Source organism: Amblyraja radiata, chromosome 17 (assembly GCF_010909765.2).
Source record: "Amblyraja radiata isolate CabotCenter1 chromosome 17, sAmbRad1.1.pri, whole genome shotgun sequence".
Lineage (NCBI taxonomy): Eukaryota > Metazoa > Chordata > Chondrichthyes > Rajiformes > Rajidae > Amblyraja > Amblyraja radiata.
The window spans coordinates 46,302,102-46,319,234 of record NC_045972.1 but is presented as its reverse complement, the minus strand read 5'-3'; the positions used below and the strand labels follow the sequence as shown (position 1 = coordinate 46,319,234).

The 17,133-nt window shown below is 48.3% G+C and overlaps 1 protein-coding gene across 1 annotated transcript in view; it reads right to left on the bottom strand.

The window, feature by feature from the left end:
- LOC116982859 (transmembrane protein 189-like) overlaps positions 1-17,133 on the bottom strand; it is a 112,026-nt gene that overhangs the window by 49,637 nt on the left and 45,256 nt on the right. Inside the window, exon 3 of the mRNA XM_033036383.1 lies at positions 2,211-2,302. Coding sequence (XP_032892274.1) covers positions 2,211-2,302 — 92 coding nt within the window. The remainder of the gene's footprint in view (positions 1-2,210; positions 2,303-17,133) is intronic.

Genomic DNA, 17,133 nt, shown 5'->3' with positions numbered 1-17,133 from the left:
GAGAGAGAGAGCGGAGTTCTATAAGCTTCGGTTTTATTCGAGTCTTTGTTCTCTCGCTTGTGCTATCGATCTCTCTCCTGCGCGATATCTGTGCTTCCTCTCTTCTCTCATCTCTCTCTCTCTCTCTCTCTCTCTCTGGTCTTCTCTCTCTCGTCTCTCCTCCTCTCCACTTGAATCCTCTCTCTGATCGACTCCTCGTCTCTCTCCTCCATGCCCCCACCCTTCCCCCCCCTTCTCCAACCACTCTTTGCTCCAAACACAGAATGCATACTTTGACAAACTCAGTGTGGCAACCCCTGACTTTAAAGAACTAGATGATACATCAAAACTAAGAATAATCCTTGGCGAAGGAAATACGGCCCATCTTGGTGCACAATACGTAACAGCATGCCATAACCTGAGAGACGGTGAATGACCAACATGCACATATATACGCACACACTCATCGACATTAACTAACACTAAGAAATTAATATTGAATTGCTAAACTTGCTATTGTGTTGTACTGCTTACAGCTGCAAGAATGTGTAGCATCAATAAAGGGCTGTAGGCCTATTGCGAGTTTATGTACAGGGACATATCTATCCATGCACTGTAGACTTGTATTTATACTTATGCATTTCAAATATGTATGTCATGTTTTATACTTTGGCAATATAACAATGTTTTTTTATCATGCCAATAAAGTTTTTAAATTGAATTGAAATTGAAAATTGAATTGAGAGAAAGAGAGAGAGACAACCACATTCCCAAGCCTCTGTCAGCATAACACTTTGAAACCAGCCCATTAACTTACTTTTCCCCCTCCCCACCCCTCCCCACCCCTCCTCACCCCACAGAGACCTTTACACAGCTTCCCCTCTCCGTCACGGTACACAATGGAGACAGGTCCAGTTGACACTGAACAACTGAGATTAATTAGAGTTCAAAAGGGAACTGCAGATGCTGGAATATCGAAGGTACACAAAATTGCTGGGGAAACTCAGCGGGTGCAGCAGCATCTATGGAGCGAAGGAAATAGGCGACGTTTCGGGACGAAACGTCGCCTATTTCCTTCGCTCCATAGATGCTGCTGCACCCGCTGAGTTTCCCCAGCAATTTTGTGTACCTGAGATTAATTAGAGCGTGTTTACTACACAATTAGATTATTGGATGAGTGAATAACTGTACACAAAATATCTCAAACTGCAGACACGCGGAGCTGGAGAAGAGAAACTCCACTGACTGGTTTTTGATGTAGGGGTGAGATGAGTGGAACGATTTTGGGTGGGAAAAAAACAAAAACATGATGTCTTTGAAAACCAACAAGAGAGGAACACACACACACCCAGTCTGTTTCTAAGATTATTCTGCGTTAGTGTTATTTCTCTGCTGCTGCTGCATTGGACCATGTGGCTTGAAAGGTAACATTGCTCCTCTTTAAATATATGCTGTGTCCTATCATCACTGCCGGCTGTTGCTTTAACATCCACTCACCCCACAAGCTGGCCGATTCATCTGATTCGGGGCAACAACAACAAAAATCGTCGGGTCATTTAAAACACTCGTTCTAGGGGAGAGAGAGAGAGAGAGAGAGAGAGAGAGAGAGAGAGAGAGGGGGGAGAGAGGGAGAGAGAGAGAGAGAGAGAGAGAGAGAAAGAGAAAGAAAGAGAGAGGGAGAGGGAGGGAAAGAGAAAGAATGAGAGAGAGGTAGAGGCGGAGAGAGAGGGAGAGGGGGGAGGGGAGAGGAGGAGAGGGAGAGAGAGGAGAGAGAGAGGGGGAGAGAGAGAGAGAGAGAGAGAGGGGAGAGAGAGGGAGAGGAGGAGAGAGAGAGGGGGGTAGAGAGAGAGGGGGAGAGGGAGAGAGGGGAGAGAGAGAGAGAGGAAGGAAAAAAATCCTTTCGGTGCAAGACTGTGCTCAATGCTGTGCGCCGGTTGTCCACGTATTGTGACATTAGGACAACTCAGGAGGTGGTCACCAGCAAATATGGTCAGCGTTACCTCATGCCCACCAACTTACAACACAACCCTCCATTTTGTTTCTGCGTCCAAGGTATAAACGCACGAGCGGTCAGCGAATAAAAAGGGGTGGTGGGGTCGGCAATAACAATGGGCTTTATTTTTAGACGCGGCATTTTAATTGTGCCCCTGATGTCTGTACGCCCGCCCGCCCGCTCCCCTGTTCACAATACAATGCACATATTAAATGCGATTCATCCAGTCGCCTCTCACCTTCCCAATGACAGGAATATCCACAGAACCCCAGGTGTCAGCTCCCCAGTGTATAAGGCCAGAAGCAAAGTCTGCAGTAACAATCCCAGCAACTGTAAAATATGGAAAGGATTGCAAGTTCCATGAAATAGGCGCTCAGGCCAACACCAACAACAAAAAACACATATCAGAAAGATTCATTTTCTTTTAAACTCAACGTCCTACAAATTGTTTGAGAAAGAACTGCAGATGCTGGAAAAAAGTCGATGGTGGACAGAAAATGCTGGAGGAACTCAGCGGGTGAGGCAGCATCTTAAGGGGCTGTTCCACTTGGGCGACCTAATCCGCGAGTCCTGGCGAATTTCCTCTGGACTCGCATGCTCGACACGAGGTGGTAGGAGGTCTTCGTCACTCTCCTTCATGCTCGAGAGTGGTCGAAGGAGGTCTTGAACATGTCATTTTTTTCATACTCTCCTAAGCTCTTCTGAACTCGCCAATTAGGTCGCCCAAGTGGGACAGCCCCCCCATGAGGACAGAAGGAGTTGCCGACGTTTCCGGTCTGCCCACCTAACACATTCAAATTTCTATTTTTCCTTTAAACACCACCGTACTTTTCCATCAATTTCAGAATACACAGTCAATAGAATCTTATTTTTCACAATGAATGAATGAATGAATGAATAAGTCTATTGGCCAAGTATTCACATACAAGGAATTTGCCTTGGTGCTCCGCCCGCAATACTAAAACTCTGGTTTATTGGCTGGTTATTGAGTTATTGGCTGCAACCTTCCCTCCATTGACGAACTGTACACTGGAAGCGAGCGGGCAAGATCATCTCTGACCCCTCTCACCCTGGCCACAAACTCTTTGAATCACTTCCCTCTGGAAGGCGACTCCGGACTGTCGAAGCTGCCACAGCCAGACATAAAAACAGTTTTTATCCACGAGTAGTTGCTCTACTCAACAGCCAAAAGTCTGTAGCCTCCCTTTGATCTGGTATTTTGTTGGTTCACATGCTTGATCAATGGTGTTTTATCATGAATGTTTTATTATTATTAATGTTTAGTGTTTTCTGAGTCATTCGTAACTGTCACTGTATGTCATGTTGTTACTTGTGGGCGGAGCACCAAGGCAAATTCCTTGTATGTGAATACTTGGCCAATAAACTTACTTACTTACTTACAAAATGATTTGTGTAAGGTGTGCGATAATATAGAACTAGTGTGAATGGGTGATTGTTGCCGCCACTTGTATGAAGAGTGATTCTCATTCAAATTTCTGGTTTTTTTTAAATATAAATAACTTTTATATTAATTTCAAAAATAAGCAGTCAATAAAATCTTATCTTTCACAATCTAAAATCCATTCTGGTTGACAAAATGATTCGTGTTTTACCGTATCACTTTCAAGGGAAAACCCAGGCTTCAAGTAAGTTATTTTTTTCGTTTTGGTTTTAGTGACACAGCATGGAAACAGGCCCTTCGGCCCGACGAGTCCGCGCAGACCAGCGATCCCCGGACACTAACACTACCCCGCACACACTAGGGACAGGTTACATTTATACCAAGCCTACTAGCCTACAAACCTACACGTAGGTTTGGAGTGTGGGAGGAAACCGAAGATCTCGGAGAAAACCCACGCAGGTCACGGGGAGAAACGTGCAAACTCCGTACAGACAGCGCCCGTAGTCGGGATCGAACCCGGGGTCTCTGGCGCTGCGAGGCAGCAACTCCACCGCTGCCTCACAGCACCGACTTAATTAAAGACAATACTTTAAAATGATTAAGAAGGAACTGCAGATGCAGGAAAAATCGAAGGTAGATAAAAATGCTGGAGAAACTCAGCGGGTGAGGCAGCATCTATGGAGCGAAGGAAATAGGCAAGTCAAGAGTCAAAGGTACACACAATTGCTGGGGAAACTCAGCGGGTGCAGCAGCATCTATGGAGCGAAGGAAATAGGCGACGTTTCGGGCTGAAACCCTTCTTCAGACTGATGCAGGGTGGAGGGTGGGGGGGGGGGGCGGGAAGAAGAAAGGAAGAGGAGGAGGAAATTGGAGAATTCAATGTTTATGCCGCTAGGGTGCAGACTGCCCAGGCGGAATATGAGGTGCTGCTCCTCCAGTTTCCGGTGTTGCTCACTCTGGCCATGGAGAAGGCCCAGGACAGAGAGGTCGGATTTGGAATGGGAGGGGGAGTTGAAGTGCTGAGCCATTGAATAGAATAGTTAGAATAGTTTCTTTATTGTCATTGTAACATGAGGCATGTACAACGAAATTGTAAAATGTCAGCCAGTCAGTGCACCATTCAAACATTTCTAAAAAGCTAACGATACATACAAGGTAAAATATTTAAAAAAAGATAAACTAAAATAAATATCATAAAAATAGCAGGCATAAACACCCAGCCCTACATCCTTCTGTCGATTTCACAGTCTCTTAGTAAGTATCGCCCCTGCGTTCCTTGGCGGCTACATTTAGTGCCTTTATAGCAGTGGGGTAAAAACTGTTTTTAAGACTTCTCCAATTTCCGATAGCCCTTGCTGACTCCTCCCCTTCTCAGCTCTCCCTCAGCCCTCTGGCTCCTCCCCACCCAGCATCAGTCTGAAGAAGGGTTTCGGCCCGAAACGTTGCCTATTTCCTTCATTTAGCCTTCATTCACCCCTGTCTGGGAAATGTAATTCAAAGCCAAAACCAAGGCAGGAACGGGGTACTAATTGGGGATGGACAAAAATGCTGGAGAAACTCAGCAGCATCTATGGAGCAAAGGGAATAGGCAACGTTTCGGGCCGAAACCCTTACGGGTTTCGGCCCGAAACGTTACCTATTCCCTTAAGGGTTTCGGCCCGAAACGTTGCCTATTTTCCTTCGCTCCATAGATGCTGCCGCACCTGCTGTGTTTCTCCAGCACTTTTTGTCTACCTTCGATTTTCCAGCATCTGCAGTTCCTTCTTAAACACAGTATCCTGAGCTAATTCTGCCACCACCGTCATCTATTGCGACAAGTGATAGCTCGCACTGATAGTCGCCGGGAAGCTCGCGTAGAACGATGATGGCGAGGTCAACATTTGAAACAAGATGGACACGGAAAGAAGTTCTGTCTCCTGTCTGCAAATGCCGACTACTCTGCCGTGGACCTCCGATATTTAAGTGCTTCTTCCCCTTTCGTAAGTTCCTGACCTCAGCGAGCATTCGTAAGCTGACACTCGAAAGAGCCGCCACCACTCGAATATGGTCCTGAGGTCAGATACCCACTCGGGCATTGTTATTGGCGAAACAAAAGCGTGAAACACCTTTGGTTTAAAGAAAAAGGTGCACTTCTTTGAAATGAGAGTCGTCAATTGATTGAAAGATACAGCAGGGAAACAGGCCCTTCGGCCCACTGGGGCCACCACGACCAGCGGCCAAACTTATTCCTACGACCAAATTCCTACGACTCCACACTTTGCTATTGTTCACGAAACTCCAAATGTGGTCCGACCAGCGCCTTATAGAGCCTCAGCATTATTTCCGTGTTTGCGTCTTCCAACCCTCGAGAGCGTCATAGCCCTGTCCCACAGTACAAGTTCATTCCAAGAGCTCTCCCGAGTTTCCCCTGATCCGAACTCCAGAGATTTGCGGTAATTTTTCGACATGTTGAAAAATCTTCACGAGTCTTCCCGAGCTTACCTGCCGTTAGCGAGTCTTCCCGAGCTTACCTGCCGTTAGCGTTACGAGCCGCTAAGAGACGTCCCCGAGCTCCGACGTACCCGCTACGCTCATTCTCCGTGCTTACCACGAGTTTGATTTTTTTTTTAACTCGTGAGAGCTCTTGGAATGAACTCGTACAGTGGGACAGGGCTTTTAGACGGGGAATTCTGAAGACCCTCAGGGTAAAGACAGTTGTTCTCCTCTCTCGGCTAAATGGCCACACCCCCCCCCCCCCCCCAGGCCTCCGCCCTCCTCATTTTGAGTCTGTGACCTCCTGATTGTAGACACGGGAGCCAGGAAAACATCATCTGTGCTCGCTGGAGTTTAGAAGAACGAGGGGGGACCTCATTGAAACTTACAGAATAGTGAAAGGCTTGGATAGAGTGACAATAGACAATAGGTGCAGGAGGAGGCCATTCAGCCCTTCGAGCCAGCACCGCCATTCAATGTGATCATGGCTGATCATCCCCAATCAGTACCCCGTTCCTGCCTTCGCCCCATATCCCTTGACTCTGCTATCTTTAAGAGCCCTATCTAGCTCTCTCTTGAAAGCATCCAGAGAACCTGCCTCCACCGCCCTCTGAGGCAGAGAATTCCACAGACTCACCACTCTCTGTGAGAATTAAGTGTTTCCTCGTCTCCGTTCTAAGTGGCTTACTCCTTATTCTTAAACTGTGGCCCCTGGTTCTGGACTCCCCCAACATCGGGAACATGTTTCCTGCCCCTAGCGTGTCCAAGCCCTTAACATTGAATGGGTCTGAAGAAGGGTTTCAGCCCGAGATGCGTTGCCTATTTCCTTCGCTCCTTAGTTGTTTCGCGCAGCATCTCTGGAGAGAAGGAATGGGGAACGTTTCGGGTCGAGACCCTTCTTCAGGGGAATAGATCGGGCCATAACAACGCCATCGACAAGCCTCTCTGTTAATCAATTAATGAACTTAAAATGAATCAAGTCACAGAAGCTGCAAAGAATGCAGTGAATATTTACAAGGATGTTGCCCGGACTTGAGGACCTCACTGAGGTCGGGATTGGGACGGTGAGATAGATCAGCCCATGATTGAATGGTGGAGTAGACTCGATGGGCCGAATGGCCTAATTCTGCTCCGATTACTCATGAACTTATGCACCTCCTCAAAAAAACTCAATCAATTTTGTAAAATAGGTCCTGCACGTATAAAGTCATAAATAGACACAAAGTGCTGGAGTAACTCAGCGGGTCAGGCAGCATCTGTGGAGAACATGGATAGGTGACGTTTCACAGAGTGCTGGAGTAACTCAGCGGGTCAGGCAGCATCTGTGGAGAACATGGATAGGTGACGTTTCACAGAGTGCTGGAGTAACTCAGCGGGTGCAGCAGCATCTATGGAGCTAAGGAAATAGGTAACGTTTCGGGCCGAAACCCTTCAGGGTTTCGGCCCGAAACGTTGCCTATTTCCAGAAGGGTTTCGGCCCGAAACGTTGCCTATTTCCTTAGCTCCATAGATGCTGCTGCACCATAACTCAGCGGGTCAGGCAGCATCTGTGGAGAACATGGATAGGTGACGTTTCACAGAGTGCTGGAGTAACTCAGCGGGTCAGGCAGCATCTGTGGAGAACATGGATAGGTGACGTTTCACAGAGTGCTGGAGTAACTCAGCCGGGTCAGGCAGCATCTGTGGAGAATCCCTCTGGGATTGTCAGGGGGTTATGGGGAGAAGGCAGGATAATGGGGTTAAGAGGGAAAGATAGATCAGGCCATTCGGCCCATCAAGTCCACTCCGCCATTCAATCACGGCTGATCTATCTCTCCCTCCTAACCCCATTCTCCTGCCTTCTCCCCGTAACCTGTGACCTGTACAGGTGTACGATGTCATCTGTCCATTTCCCTCCGCAGACGCTGCCTGACCCGCTGAGTTACTCCAGCACTTTGTGCTCTTCTTTGCAAACCAGCATCTGCAGTTCCTTGTTTCTCTACATAGGCATGAGTAGTGGAAAATATCAGTGCAAGAATGTGGCCAGGAAATTCTGAAGTGTATTCATAGAAAATAGGTGCAGGAGGAGGCCATTCGGCCCTTCGAGCCTGCACTGCGCCTTCGAGGCTGCATTCTTATCGTGTTTGAGGAGACTTACAGAAAAGCTACAAATAAACCCCTGGGTACAGTATGTGTCTGGCTCAGAGCACCGTGCCTTGGTGTATCGGTCAAAGGAATTTAATCAAAATTTGATCGCAAAATATGATTGTCTCCTTTGGGCAGTGTATTTTGGGCCAATCCTCTGGGTGTGTGGAGCTGTGTAATGGCGTCTCCTGCAAACACTGACTGCGTGCACCACTCTCACAGCAGCGAGGCAGTTTAGTTTAGTGATACAGCACGGAAACAGGCCCTTCGGCCCAGCGAGCCCGTGCCGGCCGGTGATCCCCCAACCACCAGCTACACTGTGTCAATCACACACACACACACACACACACACACACACACACACACACACACACACACACACACACACACACACACACACACACACACACACACACACACACGTCAGGGACAATTTACAACTTTATCCCAAGCCAAACCTGTACGTCTTTGGAGTGTGGGAGGAAACTGGAGCACACGGGTCACGGGGAGAACCTGCAAACTCCGCACAGACAGCGTCCATAGTCAGGATTGAACCCGTGTCTCTGGCGCACTGAGGCAGCAACTCCACCATGGCAAGGCCGGAGGTAGAGATCATAGAGGGCATTGTAAACGTGCAAACTGTTCATTACTGATTGGGAAAGGTATTGGAGAGAATTCTTCTGGATAGGATTTCCTTTCACTTGGAAGAGAATGGGCTAATTAGGGCCAGTCAGCATGGTTTTGTAGGGCTGGCTACAGATGCTGGTTTATACCAAAGATGGACATAAAACGCTGGAGTAACTCAGCAGGTCATATCAAAGATCGTCACAAAATAAAATGAAAATTAAAAAAACATTTTTTTTAAAGCCCAAGGAAGGTTCCCGACCTGAAACATCACCTATCCATGTTCTCCACAGATGCTGCCTGACCCGCAGAGTTACTCCAGCACTCTGTGAAACGCCACCTATCCATGTTCTCCACAGATGCTGCCTGACCCACTGAGTTATGGTGCAGCAGCATCTATGGAGCTAAGGAAATAGGCAACGTTTCGGGCCGAAACCCTTCTGGAAATAGGTAACGTTTCGGGCCGAAACCCGTAAGGGTTTCGGCCCGAAACTTTACCTATTTCCTTAGCTCCATAGATGCTGCTGCACCCGCTGTGTTACTCCAGCACTCTGTGAAACGTCACCTATCCATGTTCTCCACAGATGCTGCCTGACCCGCTGAGTTACTCCAGCACTCTGTGAAACGTCACCTATCCATGTTCTCCACAGATGCTGCCTGACCCGCTGAGTTACTCCAGCACTCTGTGAAACGTCACCTCAAGGCAAGCCAAGTCACTTTTATTTCTATAGCACATTTAAAAAACAACTCTCATTGACCAAAGTATCACAGTTTAAGGATAAGGGGAAAATCTTTTAGGACCGAGATGAGAAAAACATTTTCCACACAGAGAGTGGTGAATCTGTGGAATTCTCTGCCACAGAAGGTAGTCGAGGCCAGTTCATTGGCCATATTTAAGAGGGAGTTAGATGTGGCCCTTGTGGCTAAAGGGATCAGGGGGTATGGAGAGAAGGCAAGTACAGGATACTGAGTTCGATGATCAACCATGATCATATTGAATGGCGGTGCAGGCTCGAAGGGCCGAATGGTCTACTCCTGCACCTATTTTCTATGTTTTTAAAGTGCTTTACATTGGTGGAGGTACTACTGCATCCGCTGCTCTAGATGTCAGCTGATTTACATCGGTGAGACTAAGCGGAGGTTGGGCGATCGTTTCACCGAACACCTCCGCTCAGTCCGCTTTAACCAACGTGACCTCCCGGTGGCTCAGCACTTCAACTCCCCCTCCCATTCCCAATCCGACCTCTCTGTCCTGGGTCTCCTCCATTGCCAGAGTGAGCAACACCGGAAATTGGAGGAACAGCACCTCATATCCCGCCTGGGTTGCTTGTGTCCGGCTGGCATGAACATTGAATTCTCCCAGTTTTGCTAGCCCTTGCTGTCTCCTCCCCTTCCTTAACCCTCGAGCTGTCTCCTCCCATCCCCCCGCCCTCGGGCTCCTCCTCCTCCCTTTTTCCTTCCTTCTTCCCCCCACCCCCCATCAGTCTGAAGAAGGGTTTCGGCCCGAAACGTCACCTATTTCCTTATCTCCATAGATGCTGCTGCACCCGCTGAGTTTCTGCAGCATTTTTGTCTACCTAACGTTATACAACATTGGTTCATACATTAAATACAAACATCACTACACACATATATCCCTCGCTCAGAGGACGTCAAGAAAGGCTTGAGAGTAAAGATGAGTTTTAAGTCTCGACTTAAAGGAGTCGATGGAGGGAGCAGTTCTGATGGGAAGAGGGATGTTGTTCCACAGTCTAGGAGCTGCAACCACAAAGGCACGGCCGCCCCTGAGCTTATTCCTAGACCTAACCATGTTCTCCACAGATGCTGCCTGACCCGCTGAGTTACTCCAGCACTCTGTGAAACGTCACCTAACCATGTTCTCCACAGATGCTGCCTGACCCGCTGAGTTACTCCAGCACTCTGTGAAACGTCACCTATCCATGTTCTCCACAGATGCTGCCTGACCCGCTGAGTTATGGTGCAGCAGCATCTATGGAGCTAAGGAAATAGGCAACGTTTCGGGCCGAAACCCTTCTGGAAATAGGCAACGTTTCGGGCCGAAACCCGGAAGGGTTTCGGCCCGAAACGTTGGCTATTTCCTTAGCTCCATAGATGCTGCTGTACCCGCTGAGTTACTCCAGCACTCTGTGAAACGTCACCTATCCATGTTCCCCACAGATGCTGCCTGACCCGGCTGAGTTACTCCAGCACTTTTGCGCCTTTCCTCCTAATGCCAATTCCCCGTGTAAACAGGTGGGAGCGCCGTTGTAATTACCAGCCGGGGACATGAGGTGGAGCTAGACCGCCACTGTCTACAGACAGCGTTGACATTGGTTCCCATGCAGTGCGAGCGAGTACTTGCTACAGGAGGTCGATTAGCATTTGAAAATAATCAAGGCATAATTGACTCCGGGCCTTCTGGCTCGGGTAGGAGGGGAGCGAGGAACCCATGATGTTATTGTCGACGGCATAAAGGAGTCTCGAGTCATCTTTCCACGACCACCCTCCACCCACCCAATTCATAAGACAAAAGACCAGCACCTTTAACAACCGAGCTGGCTGTCGGCTGCTGTGGACGGGGAAAGCCAATTCTGGCTGCTCTTATTTTTTTTAAAGCAGCTCGTTATTTTAACGAGGAATTCTGAAATGAAAATGGCAGTTGCGGGAGTTATGTAGATTTAAAATAATGAGACGTGCAACTGTGTGGGTATGGTCGGCACAAACTTCATCCCGCAGCAGCACGACACTACCAACTCCCCTGCGGGTAAACCAGCATTCTCTTCCTCGCACGCTGCAGCAACCCTTAACATTTTCATTAAAAATGATTCAGAAGTGCATGGTATCCAGCCTCTTCCCAAAGCTATCTGTTCAATCTGGGCCCTGGTTCAAAGGCATTTCAGAATTCTCAGAAGATAAGACACTAAAAATGCTGGCCTAGCTCAGCGGGACAGGCAGCATCTGTGGAGAACATGGATAGGTGGCGTTTCACAGAGTGCTGGAGTAACTCAGCGGGTCAGGCAGCATCTGTGGCGCTAAGGAAATAGGCAACGTTTTGGGCCGAAACCCGTAAGGGTTTCGGCCTGAAACGTTGCCTATTTCCAGAAGGATTTCGGCCCGAAACGTTGCCTATTTCCTTTGCTCCATAGATGCTGCTGCACCATAACTCAGCAGGTCAGGCAGCATCTGTGGAGAACATGGATAGGTGACGTTTCACAGAGTGCTGGAGTAACTCAGCGGGTCAGGCAGCATCTGTGGAGAACATGGATAGGTGACGTTTCGCAGAGTGCTGGAGTAACTCAGCGGGTCAGGCAGCATCTGTGGAGAGAAGGGAACGGGTGACGTTTCAGGGGTCGAGACCCTTCTTCGGACCCGAAACGTCACCCATTCCTTCTCTCCAGAGATTGCTGCCTGACCCGCTGAGTTACTCCAGCATTTTGTGTCTATCTTTCGCTTTAAACCAGCATCTGCAGTTCCATCCGACAGCTAAATGTAAAACAATTGTCCCTAGTGGGTGTAGGATAGTGTTAATGTGCGGGGATCGCTGGTCGGCACGGACCCGGTGGGCCGAAGGGCCTGTTTTCGCTCTGTATCTCTAAACTAAACTGAACGAAAAAAGATGCTGTTTCCAACCGAAGTTCGACACAAAAAGCTGGAGTAACTCAGCGGGACAGGCAGCATCTCTGGAGAGAAGGAATGGGTGATGTTTCAGGTTGAGACCCTTCCTCAGACTGGATTGTTTCAGCACTGCGACACTGAAGGGAAGAACAGCTAAACTTTTGGCTTTAAATAAAAAACCTTGCAAAATAATTCATTTTTGTCGTTTAAAAATATAATCGCAAACTCAACTAATTGCGTTTCTAACACAGCAATGTAGTCACACATGGAGCTGCAGATTGATACACCATGCTGGAGTAACTCAGCGGGACAGGCAGCATCTCTGGAGAGAAGGAATAGGCGACGTTTCGGGTCGAGACCCTTCTTCAGACTCCATTTCTCCAGAACTGTAGATGCTGGTTCACAAAAAAATATATTTTATATAGAAACATAGAAACATAGAAATTAGGTGCAGGAGTAGGCCATTCGGCCCTTCGAGCCTGCACCGCCATTCAATATGATCATGGCTGATCATCCAACTCAGTATCCTGTACCTGCCTTCTCTCCATACCCCCTGATCCCTTTAGCCACAAGGGCCACATCTAACTCCCTCTTAAATATAGCCAATGAACTGGCCTCAACTACCTTCTGTGGCAGAGAATTCCACAGATTCACCACTCTCTGTGTGAAAAATGTTTTTCTCATCTCGGTCCTAAAAGATTTCCCCCTTATCCTTAAACTGTGACCCCTTGTTCTGGACTTCCCCAACATCGGGAACAATCTTCCTGCATCTAGCCTGTCCAACCCCTTAAGAATTTTGTAAGTTTCTATATGTTGTAATAGTACCTGCCTCAGTCTGAAGAAGGGTCTCAACCCGAAACGTCACCCATTCCGTCACTCCACGGATGCTGCCTGACCCGCTGAGTTAAACCAGCTTTGTGAAACGTCACCTATCCATGTTCTCCACAAATGCTGCCTGACCCGCTGAGTTACTCCAGCACTCTGTGAAACGTCACCTATCCATGTTCTCCACAGATGCTGCCTGACCCGCTGAGTTACTCCAGCACTCTGTGTCTTTTTGCTTAACACCACAAGATGTATTTAGAACCTGGAGGAGAAACAGCACAGGAACAGGCCCTTCAGCCCACAATGTCTATGCTAGACATAATGCTATCTCATGCCTGCCTGCATATGGTCTATATCCCCCCCATTCCCGCATATCCCTATGTCCATGCATTTCTCACTGAATATATAACCCTTGGCTCTCTCTTAGTTACCATGTAAGTATTGGATATGTTCGTTAACTCACCCCAGAACAGTGCTTTTCTCACAAAAAGCTGTTACCAGTTTTCATATTCCTGGGATCCACAGCTAGTTATAGAGATATACAGCACAGAAATAGGCCCTTCGGCCCAACTTGCCCATGCCTACCAACATGTCCCATCTCCATTAGTGCCATCGACACACATTTGGTCCATATCTCTCCAAACCGCCCCCATCCATGCGCGTGTCCAAATGTATCTTGAATGCCTTTATAGTGCCTGCCTCATCTATGTACCTCCTCTGGCAGCTCGTTCCATACACCTATTGCCGTTTGTGTGAAAAAGTTGCCCCTAGTTAGATAAAGATAGCGGAGTCAGGGGATATGGGGAGAAGGCAGGAACGGGGTACTGATTGTGGATGATCAGCCATGATCACTTTGAATGGCGGTGCTGGCTCGAAGGGCCGAATGGCCTACTGCTGCACCTATTGTCTATTGTCTATTTAAGGTTCCTATTAAATTTTTCCCCTCTCACCATAAACTTATGTACGTGATTCCGCGACTCTGGGTGAAAGTATTTCTGTGCATTCACCCCATCTATTCCCCTCATGATTTTATACACCTCAATAAGATCATTCCCCCAGCCTCCTGCACTCCAAGACACAAAGTCCTCGCCTGTCCAAACTCTCCCTGTAGCTCAGGCCCCTCGGGTCCTGGCAACATCTCTGTAAGGTCTTCAAGTTTTAAAATGGCAAACATCCATAACTTGAAAACGTTTGCAGTGAAAGTGACTATGCATTGTTAAATTTGCCAGTTCATTCTCAGGTCAAGCAGCATTTGCGATTGGAGGTAGACAAAAATGCTGGAGAAACTCAGCGGGTGCAGCAGCATCTATGGAGCGAAGGAAATAGGCAACGTTTCGGGCCGAAACCCTTCTTCAGACTTGGTAATAACTTTATTAAAACGAAGTTACATAGAAACATAGAAACATAGTAAATAGGTGCAGGAGTAGGCCATTCGGCCCTTCGAGCCAGCACCACCATTCAATATGATCATGGCTGATCATCCAACTCAGTATCCTGTACCTGCCTTCTCTCCATATCCCCTGGTCCCTTTAGCCACAAGGGCCACATCTAACTCCCTCTTAAATATAGCCAATGAACTGTGGCCTCAACTACCTTCTGTGGCAGAGAGTTCCAGAGATTGTGTGAAAAATGTTTTCCTCATCTCGGTCCCCCTTATCCTTAAACTGTTACCTCAGGTTCACCTTCAGGTACATTTTTGCTTCCTCTCACAGGAGGCAAATCTGGGTAAATAAACGCATTTTGCAAAACGCTGGTGCTGAATAATGAAGCGATCTATTAGTCGATGCCATTGATCAACTGGGAAACTTGTACCAACTGTGAACAGATCAATATGGGCGGCACAGTGGCGCAGGGTTGCAGCAAGGTGGGCTTTCACAGGTCTTTCTTTATATAACACGTTTGAAAGTACAGAGCCACATTTGGGGAAATGGGTTTGTATTCGAGCTTTCAATAGGCAATAGACAATAGGTGCAGGAGTAGGCCATTCGGCCCTTCGAGCCAGCACCACCATTCAATGTGATCATGGCTGATCATCTACAATCAGTACCCCGTTCCTGCCTTCTCCCCATATCCCCTGACTCCACTATTTTTAAGAGCCCTATCTAGCTCTCTCTTGAAAGCGTCCAGAGAACCTGCCTCCACCGCCCTCTGAGGCAGAAAATTCCACAGACTCACCACACACTGTGTGAAGAAGTGTTTCCTCGTCTCCATTCTAAATGGCTTACCCCTTATTCTTAAACTGTGTGGCCCTGGTTCCGGACTCCCCCAACATCGGGAACATGTTTCCTGCCTCTAGCGTGTACAAGCCCTTAACAATCTTATACGTTTCAATGAGATTGCCTCTCATCCTTCTAAACTCCAGAGTGTACAAGCCTGTTCAAGAGAGAGTTAGATTTAGCACCTAGGGCGAATGGAGTCAGGGGATATGGGGAGAAGGCAGGAACGGGGTACTGATTGGGGATGATCAGCTATGATCACATTGAATGGTGGTGCTGGTTCGAAGGGCCGATTGGCCTACTCCTGCACCAGTTTTCTATGTTTCTATGAATTTAACACCAGGGGGGGGGGGTTCAGTGGAGACGGCAGGCGAGGGATATTTTACACAACAAAGTCCAAGCGCGGGGGCAGCCAATCTTCAACTGATTAGTTCTGATCGGCCGTTCCCAGTGTGGGTTGATCAATATTCACGCCGGGGGAGGTAGGTCTAGCCCTGGCAGCGTTCTCTCAGAAAGACTCTTTGAGACTCAACCCGGCATCAAAGCGATGAATTCCAAGGAAAGATGAGAGAGGATTTCAGCTTTTATCCTTGATGGGAGTCGAAACCGAGGTCTGACCTTATTGGAAGTACATAAAGCCTGCCACTTACACTTCTGTAGCTTTACACACACACACACAGACACAGGCGCATCTCGGAGAACTTTCACCAGCTTTTCTTCGCCGGTCGGAGCGAGCAGGGAGCGGTGAAGTCAGCCCGGAAAGAGGGAAAAGGCTGTTCCTGGGAATTTGTTCTCACAGATGCTGAAGCAAGGAGCCACAAACCGGTGGAGTGGGAGGTGAATGGTCGGTAGGCCAGGGCCAGCAGTGCCTTCTAAACTCCAGAGTGTACAAGCCCAGCCGCTCCATTCTCTCAGCATATGACAGTCCCGCCATCCCGGGAATTAACCTGGTGAACCTACGCTGCACTCCACTCTGCAAGAAGGGGTGTTGTTGGGACCTGGTGGGGGAGGTTAGTGGCATGGGAGTGGGGAAGTTGTTGGGATGGGAAGGGGGGGGTTGGTGGGATGAGGGGGGGGGGGGGGTTGGTGGGATGAGGGGGGTGGGGGGGGGGGTTGGTGGGAAGGGAAGGGATGGAATGGGGGATTTTAGGTTTGTTTGTCATTAAGTCAGTCTGAAGAAAAGTCCAACATGAGCAGGAGCTACATAGTGAATGGTCGGGCTCTGGGGAGTGTTGTGGAGTAGGGGGGGCTCTAGGAGGTCCGGTACACCGTTCTTCACAGGTTGATAGAGGGTCAAAAAGGCTTTCATAGAAAACATAGGTGCAGGAGTAGGCCATTCGGCCCTTCGAGCCTGCACCGCCATTCAATATGATCATGGCTGATCATCCAACTCAGTATCCTGTACCTGCCTTCTCTCCATATCCGCTGATCCCTTTAGCCACAAGGGCCACATCTAACTCCCTCTTAAATATAGCCAATGAACTGGCCTCAACTACTTTCTGTGGCAGAGAATTCCACAGATTCACCACTCTCTGTGTGGGAAAAAAAAATCTCATCTCGCTCCTAAAAGACTTCCCCCTTATCCTTAAACTGTGACCCCTAGTTTTGGATTTCCCCAACATCGGGAACAATCTTCCTGCATCTAGCATGTCCAACCACTTAAGAATTTTGTAAGTTTCTATAAGATCCCCCCTCAATCTTCTAAAATCTAGCGAGCACAAGCCGAGTCTATCCAGTCTTTCTTCATATGAAAGTCCTGCCATCCCAGGAATCAGTCTGGTGAACCTTCTCTGCACTCCCTCTATGGCAAGAATGTCTTTCCTCAGATTAGGAGACCAAAACTGTACGCAACACTCCAGGTGTGGTCTCACGAAGACCCTGTA